Here is a 13,651-nt window from a genome sequence, read left to right as displayed (position 1 = left end):
CGCTCATCGTTCGCCACGTCGAGCTTGCATATGCGGTAGCACAGCGATGGCGACCACCGCTTCCGCCTCCCAGCAGGTCGACATTCTCGACCAGCTCTTCCAGGGACTTAGGAGCAGAAGTCCCGACACACAAGCCCAGTCCGCCATCGACCTGCAACACTATGTACGCAACTACATCTTATTAAGATGGCGTGCTCACGTCTTTTAGATATCCAACACCGTTCCCGAGCTATCGTCGGACGCCGCCTCCAAGCTATGGGAGGAGATCATCAACAAGATATTCGACCTCGTCCATAGCCAAACAACAGCGGAGAAGTTGGGCGGTATATTGGCTATCGGTGCGCTCTTTGCTCTGGCTTCACAAACTCGTCTAACTTTTCCGAAGATCACCTCCTGCGGGTGGAAGGAGAGATCGACTCCAAAGCCAACCTTTTCCGACTGTACAACTATGTCAAGGCCCTTCTCCCGGACCCGGACGTCAATGTCATGCTTGCGGCCTCCAAGACTCTCGGCCAAATCGCCGAAATCGGTGGACCGGCATTCGGCGACTACTTCATGGATTTTGAGGTGCAAGCAGCCATTGCACTGCTACAAGCGGACAAGCAGGAGCCCGGGAGATATGCTGGCGTTCTCATCTTGAAGGAGCTCGCGCGCAACAGTCCCGCCTACTTCCACTCCCATATCGGCCTCGTCTTTGACAAGATCCTTGTACCATTGCGGGATACTCGTGTGATCGTACGGGAGAGCGCTGCAGAGCTCCTCGCTGCTTGTCTAGAGATCATCACCCAACGCGAACGCCAAACGAGGAGTCCCTTCCTGCTGAAGATCCTGCAGGATGCACAGATGGGGCTGAAGGTGTCCCAGCCGGAGATTATTCACGGTTCTCTGTTGACCTACCGGGAGCTTCTGTTACATGGCGGCATGGTACGTGCCACAGTCTCTTCACTGTGGCGCTGCGTACTGATATCCAGCACGCAGTTCATGAAGGAGAACTTCTTGGACGCTGCAGAGCAAATCCTCTCTTTCAAGACGCACCGAGATCAGCTCGTACGGAAGATGGTCATCACTCTTATCCCTACGCTAGCCGTCTACGACACCTCGACATTCTCCGAACACTTCTTGCACAAGGCGATGGCTCACCTCTTGACCCAGCTGGAGAAGCCCGCGGAGCGCTCGGTCGCGTTCATCGCTATTGGGCACGTCGCGACCGCAGTCGGCAGCGACATGAAGCCGTTCTTGGAGTCTATCATGACCCAAATTAAGCAGGGTCTACTCATGAGGGGGTAAGCCGACTACTCACGGGCCGTATACCAATTGACTCACCGGGAATACAGGAAGAAGAACGCGCCTTCAGAGGAGCCGATGTTCCAATGTGTCGGCATGCTTGCTGCGGCGGTCGGACCTAACCTCACCAAGCTGCTACACGATCAACTAGACCTTATGTTTGCCTATGGGCTAAGCGAGCCCCTCCGACAGGCTCTGGTAGCTATCGCGACACACATACCCCCCTTGCTGAAGACCATTCAAGGTACGCACTATTGGTCACCTAGTATTGTAAGATCAGCCCTCAATAATGTTGGCGGACTAGACCGACTTTTGGATACTTTGTCGTATATCCTTAGCGGACAGCCATACAGGCCACTCGGGGGACCGCCTTCGCTACTACGCGGCGACTCCGGCACGGCGAAGAAGGACGGCGTTCCTATCGAGGTAGCGAATCTGCAAAAGACGCCGGAGACGCTCACGCTTGCCCTAACGACCCTGCACACGTTCGACTTCAGCGGTAGGTGCCAAGACAGGAGGCCCAGCATTTGCTAAACCCGTCTCTAGGTCATGTTCTAAACGAGTTTGTGCACGACTGCGCGCTGCCTTACTTGGACTCAGACTACCCTGACGTTCGGCGCGCTGCTGCACTGACGTGCTGTCGGCTGTTTGTCCGCGACCCGATTTGCTACCAAGCCAGCAATCACTCGATTGAGATCATCAGCGACGTCATTGACAAACTCCTTACGGTCGCCATCGCGGACCCAGGTAGGCGTTCTTTACGACGTTCAACAACATCACACCTAAGGCTATTCTGTAGATGCGGGCATCAGGCAGACGGTCCTCTCATCCTTGCACGAGCGCTTCGACAAGCATCTCGCACAGGCAGAGAACGTCCGCTCGCTGTTCATCGCCGTGAACGACGAGGTATTCGAGAACCGTGTCACCGCGGTGTCGTTGATCGGGCGGCTAGCCATGCACAACCCCGCCTACGTGATGCCTTCGTTGCGCAAAGCTCTCATTCAGCTCTTGACTGAGCTAGAATACTCATCCGTCACGTACATATAATCTTCATGTCCCTCGTTCGTAGACTGACGCGACATCTGCAGGCGCAACCGTGAAGAGTGCACACGCCTCCTAACGCTGCTAGTCAACGCCACTCAACGCCTGATCAAGCCGTACTCGATTCCCATGCTCCGCGTTCTTCTCCCGAAGGCCAATGACCCCAACCCGATCGTTTCCGCCAACATCCTCATGTGCCTCGGTGAGCTCGCCTGCGTCGGCGGGGAGGATGTGATGCCGCACGTGTCAGACCTCATGCAGGTCATCATCTCCAAGCTCGCAGACCCCTCTTTGCAGAAGCGTGACGCCGCGCTGCACACACTTGGTCAGCTCTGCTCGAGCACCGGATACGTGATCCAGCCGCTCGTCGAGCACCCGCAACTACTGCAGATCCTGAGCCGGATCCTCAGGGCGGAGTCGAGCCAGGCGGTGCGGCGCGAGGTGATCAAAGTTCTTGGTATCTTGGGCGCACTCGACCCGTACAGGCGCAAGGTCAAGCCGGACGAGGACGCCGTTAGCGAGGTTTCGTCGAACCTCGTGAACGCCGCGTCGAGGAACCTCACGGGCGCGTCAACGGCGACGGACGACTACTACCAGACAGTCGCGATCAATTCGCTGTTGAACATCCTGCAGGACCAGTCGCTGAGCAGCCACCACTACAAGGTCATTGAGGCGATCATGTCCATCTTCAAGACACAGGGCTTGAAGTGTGCCACGTTCCTCCCGCAGGTGCGTTGCGGCTCGGTTGCATCTGCCTCTCGGTCCTGACCGTCTTTCATCTAGATCATCCCTGCATTCACTACCGTCGCACGCACTTCGTCGTCGCGCACTCAGGTCTACCATCTGGAGCAGCTCGCTATCCTAGTAGGGATTATCAAGCAGCATGTGCGGAATCACACCACGGAGATCTTCAAGCTCGTGCAGGACTTGTGGGACAACGTTCCGCTCCAGCTTCCTCTCATGTCGCTCGTCGAGGCGCTCGGCAAGGCGCTTGACGCCGAGTTCAAGCCGTTCATCCCCATGATCCTCCCGCCCATCCTCAAGGTCTTCGAGGGTGACCTGAACGACCGTGCGAGCAGCACGCAGATCAAGATATTCGACGCGTTCCTCACGTTCGGCGCGAACATCGAGGAGTATCTCCAGCTCGTTATCCCGCTCATCGTGAAGACGTACGAGCGGCAGGACGCGTCGACGCCGCTGCGGAAGAAGGCGATCCACACGATCGAGGGCCTGACGAAGCGCGTGAACTTCTCGGACCACGCGTCGCGGATCATCCACCCGCTCGTGCGCGTGCTGAACCAGCCGAACAACGAGCTGAGGATGGCGGTGCTGGACACGCTGTGTGCGCTCATGGTGCAGCTTGGGTCGGACTTCGCTATCTTCCATCCTACGATTCGCAAGGTGCGTCTGTGAATAGCTGTTCCACTTATCTTGCGTGGTGTTTATAGAATGTTTACAGACAATCATGCGGCACCGTATTTCGCATCTCCGTTATGAGAGCCTCATCGACAAGCTCTTGAAAGGAGAGCGGTTGCCGCAGGAAACCTCCTCATTCGGGCTGTACGTTTGCTCCTATTGCTTAGCAGGTCGACACGTCTAACCCATTCATTGCAGGTCTGGTGACATTGGCAAAGCCACGGACTTCCAGGCTCCGGCGGAGGCGACGAAGATGGCGGTCAACCAGCAACATCTGAAGCAGGCATGGGATGTTTCATTGGTATCCACGAAGGAAGACTGGATGGAGTGGATCCAGAAGCTGTCGGTTGAGTTCATGCGAGAGTCCCCGTCGCACGCTTTGCGGGCTTGCATGTCTCTCGTGGACGTGCACACGCCCCTTGCGAAGGAGCTGTTCAATGCTGCGTTTGTCTCTTGCTGGGGAGAGTTGTACGACCAGTATCAGGTGCGTCCATACACACTCACATTTCTGATATACCGGCTGAAACCCTTTGTAGGAGGACCTGGTGAGGTCGATCGAGTTCTCCATCACCTCGAGCACTGCGCCGTCCGAGCTTGTGCACCGGCTACTCAACCTCGCCGAGTTCATGGAGCACGAAGAGAAGCCGCTCCCCATCGAGAACCGGACGCTAGGCGAGTACGCCATGAAGTTCCATGCATACGCGAAAGCGCTGCATTACAAGGAGCTTGAGTTCTTCAGCGAGACGTCGCCCACCATCATCGAGTCACTCATTAGCATCAACTCGAAGCTGCAGCAGCACGACGCCGCGTGGGGCACATTGCTCATCGCGCGCGAGCAGTACGACGTCAGCAAGCACGAGGAGTGGTACGAGCGCCTCGGGCGCTGGCAGGAGGCGCTCGAGACGTACGAGAAGCGGGCGGTAGAGGACCCCGGTGCGCCCGAGATCGCCATCGGCCGGATGAAGTGCTTGCATGCGCTCGGCGAGTGGGACCACCTTGCGAAGCAGGTCGAGGAGAACTGGTCCAACTCGAACTTGGATGACCGCAGGGAGATCGCGCCGATGGCGGCCGCGGCGGCGTGGGCGCTCAACGACTGGGAGTCGATGGAGGACTATATCGCGACGATGAAGGCCGACTCGGCCGACCGGCCGTTCTACCGTGCCATCCTGGCCGTACACCAGAATCAATTCCCGAAGGCAATGACCCAGATCGCAAAGGCTCGCGATTTGCTCGATCCAGAGCTCACCTCGCTGGTTGGTGAGAGCTACGGTCGGTCATACAAGTAAGTGAAGTCAGGTCTATGTACTGGAGGACGTGACTGAATGCTGCGCAGCACTATGGTCCGCGCACAGATGCTTTCTGAGCTCGAAGAGATCGTCAACTACAAGCAGTATGCCGACCAGCCCGAACGACAAGGCTCGATGAGGAAGACCTGGATGAAGAGGTTGCAGGGATGCCAGCCGGACGTCGAGGTCTGGCAGCGCATCCTACAAGTCCGGGCTTTGGTCCTCTCCCCCGAGGATGACCCGGTCATGTGGATCAAGTTCGCAAATCTCTGCCGCAAGTCAGATCGCATGTTCCTTGCCGAGAAGACGATCAACTCGCTGCTTTGGCCGGAGAGGGTATGTGCTTGTGGGGTACCCGTTTTGAGAGAGACTTACTCACTTCGCGACAGCTACTCCAGACGCCGAACGCGCGTGCACAGCAGTATTCCAAGGCACCACCAATGGTTATATACGCTCACCTCAAGTGTGCTTGGGCAAAGGGAGAGAAAGAGGAAACTCTTAACTACCTGCGCGACTTCTCTGCCAAGCTATCCCGGGATATCCAGTCCGGCGCCACGATCCGGGCATCCGGAGAGCCTGAAGTGCATCACAAGCTGGAAGAGCTCTCCCGCCTGCTCGCCCGCTGCTACTTCAAGCTGGGTGAATGGCAGTTTGCTCTCAGAGAAGAGTGGGATTCGGTATGTCATGTCATGTTAATTTGCGCGACGGGGCTTTTACTGAACAGACCTGCGCAGCGGAACATTAAGGATATTCTGCAGTCGTACTATCTCGCGACCCACTATGACCCCGGATGGTATAAGGCATGGCACACTTGGGCGATGGCTAACTTCGATGTGGTTGGCTTCCTGGAGAACCAGCAGTACAACAGAGTGGGCGACGTCCCGGGTCAAGATCTTACCGCCCACATCGTATCTTCGGTCACTGGTACGTTGGCAAACACATGTCGCATAGGATAATACTAACTAATGAACAGGCTTCTTCCGCTCAATCTCGTTGAGGAATGTGAACGCGCTGCAAGACACCCTGCGACTGTTGACGCTTTGGTTCAAGTATGGTGCTCATGACGACGTCAGCCACGCTATGAGCAATGGCTTCACAGATGTCGAGGTCGACACATGGTTGGAGGTCATCCCCCAGGTACATCGCATACGGTATATCCTTTTGGAAGCTGTTAATCCTCATCCTAGATCATCGCCCGTATCCAAACGCCGAGCAACAATATCCGGAGGAACATCAACAACCTCCTGACCGATGTTGGAAAGCACCACCCTCAAGCCCTCGTATATCCTCTCACTGTCGCATCAAAGTCGTCGAGCGCTGTACGGAAGAAGGCTGCTCTCAATATCATGGACCGTATGAGGGAGCACAGTCCGGCGATCGTAGAACAAGTAGGTTTACCTACCGATTTCAACAGACGTCTTAGCTCATTTCCGGTCTAGGCGCTTGTTGTTGGCCATGAGCTGATCCGGGTGGCCATCCTTTGGCACGAACTGTGGCACGAAGGTCTCGAGGAAGCGTCGCGTCTCTATTTCACCGACCATAATCCCATGGGCATGATTCACTTCCTGGAGCCATTGCACGACATGTTGGAAGCTGTGAGTGTTGTGGCTGTCTCCTTTCGTTATCTTCGACGTTAATCCATCGCACAGGGGCCGAAAACAACGCGCGAGACCTCCTTCACTCAGGTCTTCGGGCGTGACCTCCATGAGGCGCGCGAAGCCTGCAAGCGATACACAATATATGGGGAGAAGCGCGACCTCGAGAAGGCGTGGGAGATCTACTATGGGGTAAGTCGTCTTGACGGTCTCAGACAAACGTTCGCTGATGTCAAATGTCTTGCAGGTCTTCAAGAAGATCGAAAAGCAGCTACCTCAGTTGACAACACTCGATTTGCAATACGTCTCACCCGAGCTGCTCAAGGCGAAGAACCTCGACCTCGCCGTTCCTGGTATGTTGTCCCGCACATAGTCGTACCACACTTCTGACGTTCGCTACAGGGACGTACCACAGCGGGAAGCCCATCATCAAGATCTGCAGCTTCGCCCCTAAGCTCACGGTCATCTCGTCCAAGCAACGCCCCCGTCGGCTTTCTATCAAGGGTAGCGACGGCCAAGAACATCAGTTCGTGCTCAAGGGCCACGAGGACTTGCGGCAAGACGAGCGTGTCATGCAGCTGTTCAGTCTCGTCAATGGCCTGCTAGCGATCGACACCGACTGCTTCAAGCGACGTTTGCACATCCAGCGCTTCCCTGTCATCCCTCTAGCCCCCAATGCCGGTCTGCTTGGGTGGGTCAAGGACAGCGACACGCTTCACGTGCTTGTTCGGGACTACCGGGAGTCACGGAAGGTCCTCCTGAATATTGAGTACCGGTTGATGCTTCAGGTTGGTGCTCTGGGGCGAGATATTTAACCGTAACTGACGGAAGTCTTTTCATAGATGGCGCCGGACTACGAGAACCTCATTCTTCTCCAGAAGATCGAGGTCTTCGAATATGCGCTCGAGAACACAACCGGCCAGGATCTGTACCGGGTGCTATGGCTCAAGAGCGTGAACTCCGAGCACTGGCTCGAACGGCGTGCGACGTACACACGCTCGCTCGCTGTCAACAGCATGGTCGGGCACATCCTCGGTCTCGGCGACCGGCACCCGTCCAACTTAATGCTCGAGCGGCACACGGGCAAGGTGGTACATATCGATTTCGGCGACTGCTTCGAGGTCGCCATGCACCGCGAGAAGTTCCCGGAGAAGATCCCATTCCGATTGACGAGGATGCTCACGCACGCGATGGAAGTGAGCGGGATCGAGGGCAGCTTCCGGAACACGTGCGAGATCAGCATGAAGGTGCTGCGCGACAACAAGGAGTCGCTCATGGCCGTCCTCGAGGCGTTCGTGTACGACCCGTTGATCAACTGGCGGCTGATGCAGCCGGACGTGGAGACGCGTCGTGGCGAAGGTTAGTGGGTTTCCTCTTTTGGGTGCGACCACACTTGTTCCTGACCCAGGGTCTTATGAAAATCAGGCGACAGCGGACGTCCTGCCGAGTTGGTTCGCGCGGCTGCGTACCCCACAGCGCCTATCCGCAAGCTCAAGGCCGACGAGAACGACATTTTGAATGGTACGTGACGGTCGCGTTGTCATACTTGTTGACATACTGATCTCCCACTGCAGAAGCGCAAGAAGTACGGAACGAGCGTGCTCTGTTCGTGTACAGACGCGTACAAGATAAGCTCAACGGTACGTCATGATCTGCGCTCTGCGCTGCTTCTGGCAATTAACGTCAACGCGTCCAGGCCGTGATTTCAACCCGGACGAGGTGTTGACGGTGCCCGCGCAAGTCGACAAGCTCATCATCCAGGCTACGTCGTTGGAAAATCTGTGCCAGTGCTTCTCTGGATGGTATGTTCTTTTCTGTATAGCGATTGTGGACAGTCACTGACATTCGATGCCACAGGTGCGCATTCTGGTGATTTACTCGTGGGGCCCCTGTCTGTTCTACTGCATGCTTTCGATATACCAGCTGTACATTTCCGGACGGTTTCTCTACTGCTCTCGTTAATAGAATGTATCATAGCAACGCAATGTTGGGGTGCCGCGTGTCTGGCTGTGTTACATACCAGCAGGCTATTGTAGTGGGATCCACAATATTAATGTCCATCCAGTGTCCATCCCGCCAGTTCGCCTTGAACGGGAATTCTGGTAAGTGATGCAGTTGCGCCAGGAAGCATCCGTCGCGTTGCGCCGGTAATTCCGCGGTCTGCTTCACGTCCTCATCCATGAACGTTGAACGTTTGAACCCCCCTGCACAACGTTTGAGAGCGCTAGCATGGCAGACCAAGGGCGAAGTTCACCTGCTGCTAATTCATCATGACCTATGCAATGACCTGGAACTTCCCAAGCGGGTTTCCAAACTATATTATAACATGCGCTTGCTTCCACACAAGCTCGTCCGCCGCCGAGTAACGCAGTAGAGAGGTCAAAACAAAGCTGTCGCACGACATTGCGCGCTGGCCGCATTTCAGGGGCACATATCCACCTCAAGGGAGATGTGAATGTATTCTCAGTATGTTAAGGGGTCGCGACTGTAAGAGCGCAGTGCTGAGCCTATAGCTACTCCTGTGTAGTGCTCGCGAGGCGGTTAAGCCCGAGAGGATCGGGTGCCTGTCCATCGCGATGGGTATGTACCCCGGGTGGCTAGTGGACGCGGTCGTCGGGGCACGATGTGCACGCGTTGCTCTCCGTGGGCGGGAATGGAGGGGGGCGTGCATGGGAGTCTCACAGTGACAGGCCGGGCTGGGCGGGTAGCGAGAGCGCGTCCGAGTCCGAGTCGGGTCACACCGCGGCTCGTCTCGTTCGTCAACACCTTGAGGCGGTGCAACGATGTCCAAGCTCTCTACTCTTCCTGCACCTCTCTCTCGCAGCGATAAGACATGGGGCAGAGGTACGCCGGCTCTTTCCTGTTCCGCAGAGCTGCGCTGAGCTCCAATTTCGGCCGCTCAAGTCCTCATTTGCGGCGGCACCGACTGGTGAGTGTTCAAGTTCGTGATCGGCCGTTGTGGCCGCGACTAGCTCGCGTGCTGCTCCGCGTGCGCCGCGCCGACGCATGGGTGGTACAGAGACACTCACCACGCTCACAGGCCACGCCTGGGCAAGAAGGACAAGGGAGGGAAGAAGGGACAAGAGGATGGCAGCGCGTGCGTTTCTCTCACTCGTCTCGTGGCTGGAATTCAACCTGAACCAACAACCATGCACCGCGCCGCGCCCACAGCAACACCTCTCCTGATCTCCTCGAGCCCCACATCCTCCGCTCGCTGAGCAACATCAAGGCCGCGTCCATCCACACCTCATGCGTCTCCTGCTATTGCATCGTCATAGACGTCGACGGCGCGGCATGGATGTTCGGGCGCAATGACAAGTCCTGTCTCGGCCTCACGGACGTCGACGCGATTTCTGAGAACGAACCGCGTCGGGTGACCGCGCAGGACCTTGGCGCGCCGAAGGGCACCCGCCTGGTAACCGCGGGGTGCGGGAAGAGTCACACGCTACTGGTCGGGAGCGAGGGGCAGCTATGGAGTGCGGGGGCGAATCAGGCAGGCCAGGTGAGCGGTTAATGAAGAGTCGGTGCATTCGGACGACAATAACGCGATTCAGTGCGGGCATCCGGCCTGTCCACAAATATCGACATTCAAGCTAGTGAATGGGCCTAAATTGGGCGGCGTGAAGGAAAAGGTCGTGCAGGCTGCCGCTGGTATCACCTTCTCTGTCGTTCTCACGGAGAGCGGGAAAGGTGAGCATGCCCCGTCTCCAATAGGGGATTGGTGCTAACTCGTGCGTCGTAGTATTTGCCTTCGGAAGCGAAGAGAAGGGCCAGCTTGCCAACGGCCAGGCGGGCGAGCGCATCGTGTCGGCCGGCAAATCCGCGTTTGACTATGAGACGGAACCCAGTCAGTCCAACCGTATCCTCCCTGTATATGGACGCGCGTTCTGAGCGGTAGCACAGTCCTCGTAAGAGGTCTTGTGGAGCGGAAGATTGTAAAGATTGCCTGTGGTTCCCAACATGCGATAGCCCTTGACAGCGAAGGGTAAGCCCATCTACTACGAGAGTCTGCGGTGCAATCTTCTAACTTTGAACGCAGGCGTGTATACGGCTGGGGATACAACGGGTACTGTCGTCTAGGCCTGGGAAACCAGCAAGACGCGTTGGTTCCCAAGTTAATCCCTCAGGTATGGCGCACACTCGTCAATGATTGCTTACACTCCTCCTCACAACGTGCATACAGTTCGCGGGCCCCAACGAGCTCACCATGGCAGCTGATATAGCTGCCGGACCCTCGAATTCAGTTGTTATTGACAAGCAGAACATGTACTATATGGCTGGAAAGTGGAAGAACACTGGTGACGGTGCGAACTGTCTCACCGGGGCATGAGCTCGTCTGACGTCATCGTTGTAGGATCCGGAGGCCAACCCTTTTCCACCTTCAAACTCATCCAGGACATTATGTATGTCCGTGGCGAATCTGGTTATATCTCTGTACTGACCACAGCTTCAGGGGTTGCAAAATCGTCCACGCAGCGTGTGGCGGTGTTACGCATTGGGCCATCGCTCAGGAAGAGGAGGGAGTGATGACAATCACCTTCGGTCAAGGTGCACTGAACGGTAGGCCTCAAGAGACCCCGTAGCACGCGTTTACACTTCGTTGACCTTGATGTTCTAGGCGAGCTTGGATTGGGGCCAAATGAGCCCAAGAGCTCCACGAAGCCTTTACAACACAAGCCGTTGACAGGTATCGATGTGTTGCAGTGCGTCCCCGCTCACATTCTCGACCTTTGCGAAACATCACTTACGTACGCGTCGTAGAATCGCGGCCGGTCAAAACACGTCATACATACTCGCGCACCCCAACGACAAGTACTCCGACTTGCCCCGACACCCCGCCGAGATTGACGTACCGGACTTCTGCTTCGTTTGCGAGACGGATAACGGTGATGATGATCCCCTGCTCGAATGCGAGAAGGTTCGTCTGTCGAGCGATAGACTCTACGTCCTCGAGCTGATGTATCCACTCAGTGCGATTACCCGTTCCATCTCAAATGTCTGAGCCCGCCCTTGGACGCTGTTCCCGACGGGGAATGGTTCTGTCCGGACTGCGAGGCCGATCCAGGCGCCCCGGTACGTCTTGACGGCGTAAAGCGGATCCTGCCCAAGGGCAAGAAGGGCAAGGCCACCGATTTTGACGAGGAACTCGCCGTAGCTGGCCAGAAGCGCAAGGCCTCGTCCCAGGCCGCTCGTAAGCTGCATACCCTTTCAAAGTGCTTCATGCCGTTGACTGTCATTATCTCTAGCTACAAAGCGCAAGAAGTAGCTGTGGGCGCACGGACCCTGCGCGACGCTGGCATATGGGTTTTAACTAGCGTCGTTCCCTCTCTATCTCCCGCCTTCGTTTTGTATATTATTCTCTGATAGTGATTTATGTGTATCCGGCGTTCTATCATTGTGGAGTAAATGTCGCAGCAAGTGCCCACGCGCAAGGAGTAAGGGGTTTGGAGATCTTTATGTCGGATGAATGTCTGTATTTGATAACATCCGACGAAGCACCCAACGGTAATGGCTGCATCTATCGATCGTTATTGTGAACTTAGCGGTTTGGGCAAGTTCGCGGGTACTGATAAACAAAACGACCATGCATGGGCGAGCTCCCACCGCTCATCTCAGAAATATCAGGGAAGCATCAACACGTACTCAAACCCTCCGGTCTTACTCTCTCTAACGAGCTTGTTTACAAGTGACGGCTTGTGCGCGGTATCTGCCCATCGACCTTTCACGAGCACGTAAACATGTTTGATTGTCTGGAGCGGCACGACTCGGATGGTGTTCAGGCGGTGCGATCAAGAATCTACAAATACTATGTGGACGGAACGTTGTTGCGTATCTCAAAAACCCCAACCAATGATGAGTCGGTATCGACCGTTACCCTACTGAAACCAGAAACTCAGCCATGTCTCGGGGTATGTTCAAAGTCATAGCAGCGACAGACCTTCTATGTCGCAGATGTTAACGTGGAGGGAGACGTTGAGCTCATAGACCACGATTGCCCACTGGGGCTGCTTGACCTGCTCCCACCGCTGGCGACGTCAGGAAACTCGAGACTGATGTCGAGCGCGTAGTAGCCACAGACGTCGGATCCCAGGCCGACGCCAGATAGGTCATCCGCGTCCCATATACTGAACTGCAGCGTGACGGCGGGGACGTGCCCTGCGGGTCCCTGATGGCATTTCTTCCCGTCTTCCCATGCGTTGATGTGGTGCCCGTCGCACTCCGTTGGTATTGCGTCAGCAACGTGAGGTGGCTCCTGGCAACGCCCCTCGAATGTCTCCTGACGCAATAGAATCAGTGTATCGCACATTTGAGAGAAACGAAACCCATACCTCGGCTACAGGGCATGACGGCCCGACCCATCCGACGGAGACATGCAGCGGCCCGCGGATTTGCGCGGGGCAGGTGAATACCGTGACCACCACAGTAGTTTGAGTGGTGGCGTGGAGAAGCTTGAGCGTGTGGTGGTGTATATGGTAGGCTAGACGTGCAGCCTTGGACCTGGTGCCGTCCTTGATCTTTAAGCCGTCTAACGTAACGCCGAGTGCACGGAAGTGCTGCAGCGTCCAGCTTGGGAGCACAATCTCGCAGTATCCGGAGAAGCCTTTGCCTATCCACGCAGGACGGCGTCCGTATATGGCGAGGCCCGATCCCGCCTGCAGACGTTGAGAGGGGATGCAAAGACTGCGCACAGACCCCGCGGGCGCCGCACCCGTTAAGCTTCCTTCGAATGCGGATGGGTCCAGTAATGCGATTCGCGGGTACTGTTTGGAGTGGGGAAACGCGGACGCTCTGGCTGCGCGAATCCATTCGGACCGCGAGATGCCGCGCATCTCGAGGCCCGGGGAGAACTCCAGTTGTGCGCCGCTGGGGAGGAGAACCACGATGCCATTGGCGCTTGTGTAAAAGCCGTTCTCGCCGTCAAACCCGCTCGTGAAGTGCGTCCACGACGCACCCGCGGAGGAAACGAAGAGCGCAGGGAGGCGTCCCGCCGAGTCCTCGCACGCCAACATCGCAAGCTGCACCTCGACG

General features: G+C 56.5%; 3 protein-coding genes across 3 annotated transcripts; 2 read left to right on the top strand and 1 right to left on the bottom strand.

The window, feature by feature from the left end:
• Positions 1 to 46: 46 nt before the first annotated feature.
• On the top strand, positions 47 to 8,689 carry TRAVEDRAFT_167610 (FAT-domain-containing protein; the record flags this gene model as incomplete). The annotated part of the gene is made up of 27 exons (XM_008040344.1): positions 47 to 163; positions 209 to 338; positions 386 to 924; positions 979 to 1,283; positions 1,335 to 1,528; positions 1,589 to 1,783; positions 1,831 to 2,031; positions 2,084 to 2,321; positions 2,373 to 3,054; positions 3,109 to 3,726; positions 3,785 to 3,885; positions 3,940 to 4,225; positions 4,278 to 5,023; positions 5,075 to 5,363; positions 5,417 to 5,704; positions 5,762 to 5,951; positions 6,001 to 6,164; positions 6,215 to 6,415; positions 6,467 to 6,622; positions 6,677 to 6,814; positions 6,870 to 6,975; positions 7,025 to 7,410; positions 7,465 to 7,981; positions 8,048 to 8,143; positions 8,197 to 8,262; positions 8,319 to 8,424; positions 8,480 to 8,689. The coding sequence occupies 27 exons, from the start codon at positions 47 to 49 to the stop codon at positions 8,493 to 8,495; spliced, it is 7,071 nt and encodes a 2,356-aa protein (XP_008038535.1). The 3' UTR covers positions 8,496 to 8,689.
• A 716-nt stretch (positions 8,690 to 9,405) lies between these two features.
• On the top strand, positions 9,406 to 11,888 carry TRAVEDRAFT_37202 (RCC1/BLIP-II; the record flags this gene model as incomplete). Its single annotated transcript, XM_008040045.1, has 15 exons — positions 9,406 to 9,466; positions 9,527 to 9,551; positions 9,663 to 9,719; positions 9,794 to 10,124; positions 10,177 to 10,312; positions 10,365 to 10,469; positions 10,526 to 10,607; positions 10,662 to 10,749; positions 10,806 to 10,926; positions 10,977 to 11,025; positions 11,076 to 11,182; positions 11,241 to 11,325; positions 11,384 to 11,540; positions 11,594 to 11,813; positions 11,869 to 11,888. 15 exons carry the CDS (start codon positions 9,406 to 9,408, stop codon positions 11,886 to 11,888), a joined length of 1,644 nt encoding a protein of 547 aa, XP_008038236.1.
• Positions 11,889 to 12,563: 675 nt separating this feature from the next.
• On the bottom strand, positions 12,564 to 13,632 carry TRAVEDRAFT_47335 (uncharacterized protein; the record flags this gene model as incomplete). Its single annotated transcript, XM_008040102.1, has 2 exons — positions 12,564 to 12,899; positions 12,952 to 13,632. The coding sequence occupies 2 exons, from the start codon at positions 13,630 to 13,632 to the stop codon at positions 12,564 to 12,566; spliced, it is 1,017 nt and encodes a 338-aa protein (XP_008038293.1).
• Between the last annotated feature and the right edge of the window lie 19 nt (positions 13,633 to 13,651).

This window comes from Trametes versicolor, assembly GCF_000271585.1.
Source record: "Trametes versicolor FP-101664 SS1 unplaced genomic scaffold TRAVEscaffold_6, whole genome shotgun sequence".
Taxonomy (NCBI): domain Eukaryota; kingdom Fungi; phylum Basidiomycota; class Agaricomycetes; order Polyporales; family Polyporaceae; genus Trametes; species Trametes versicolor.
Note: the sequence above shows the minus strand (reverse complement) of the source record. Positions and strands in the feature narration are given on the sequence as shown.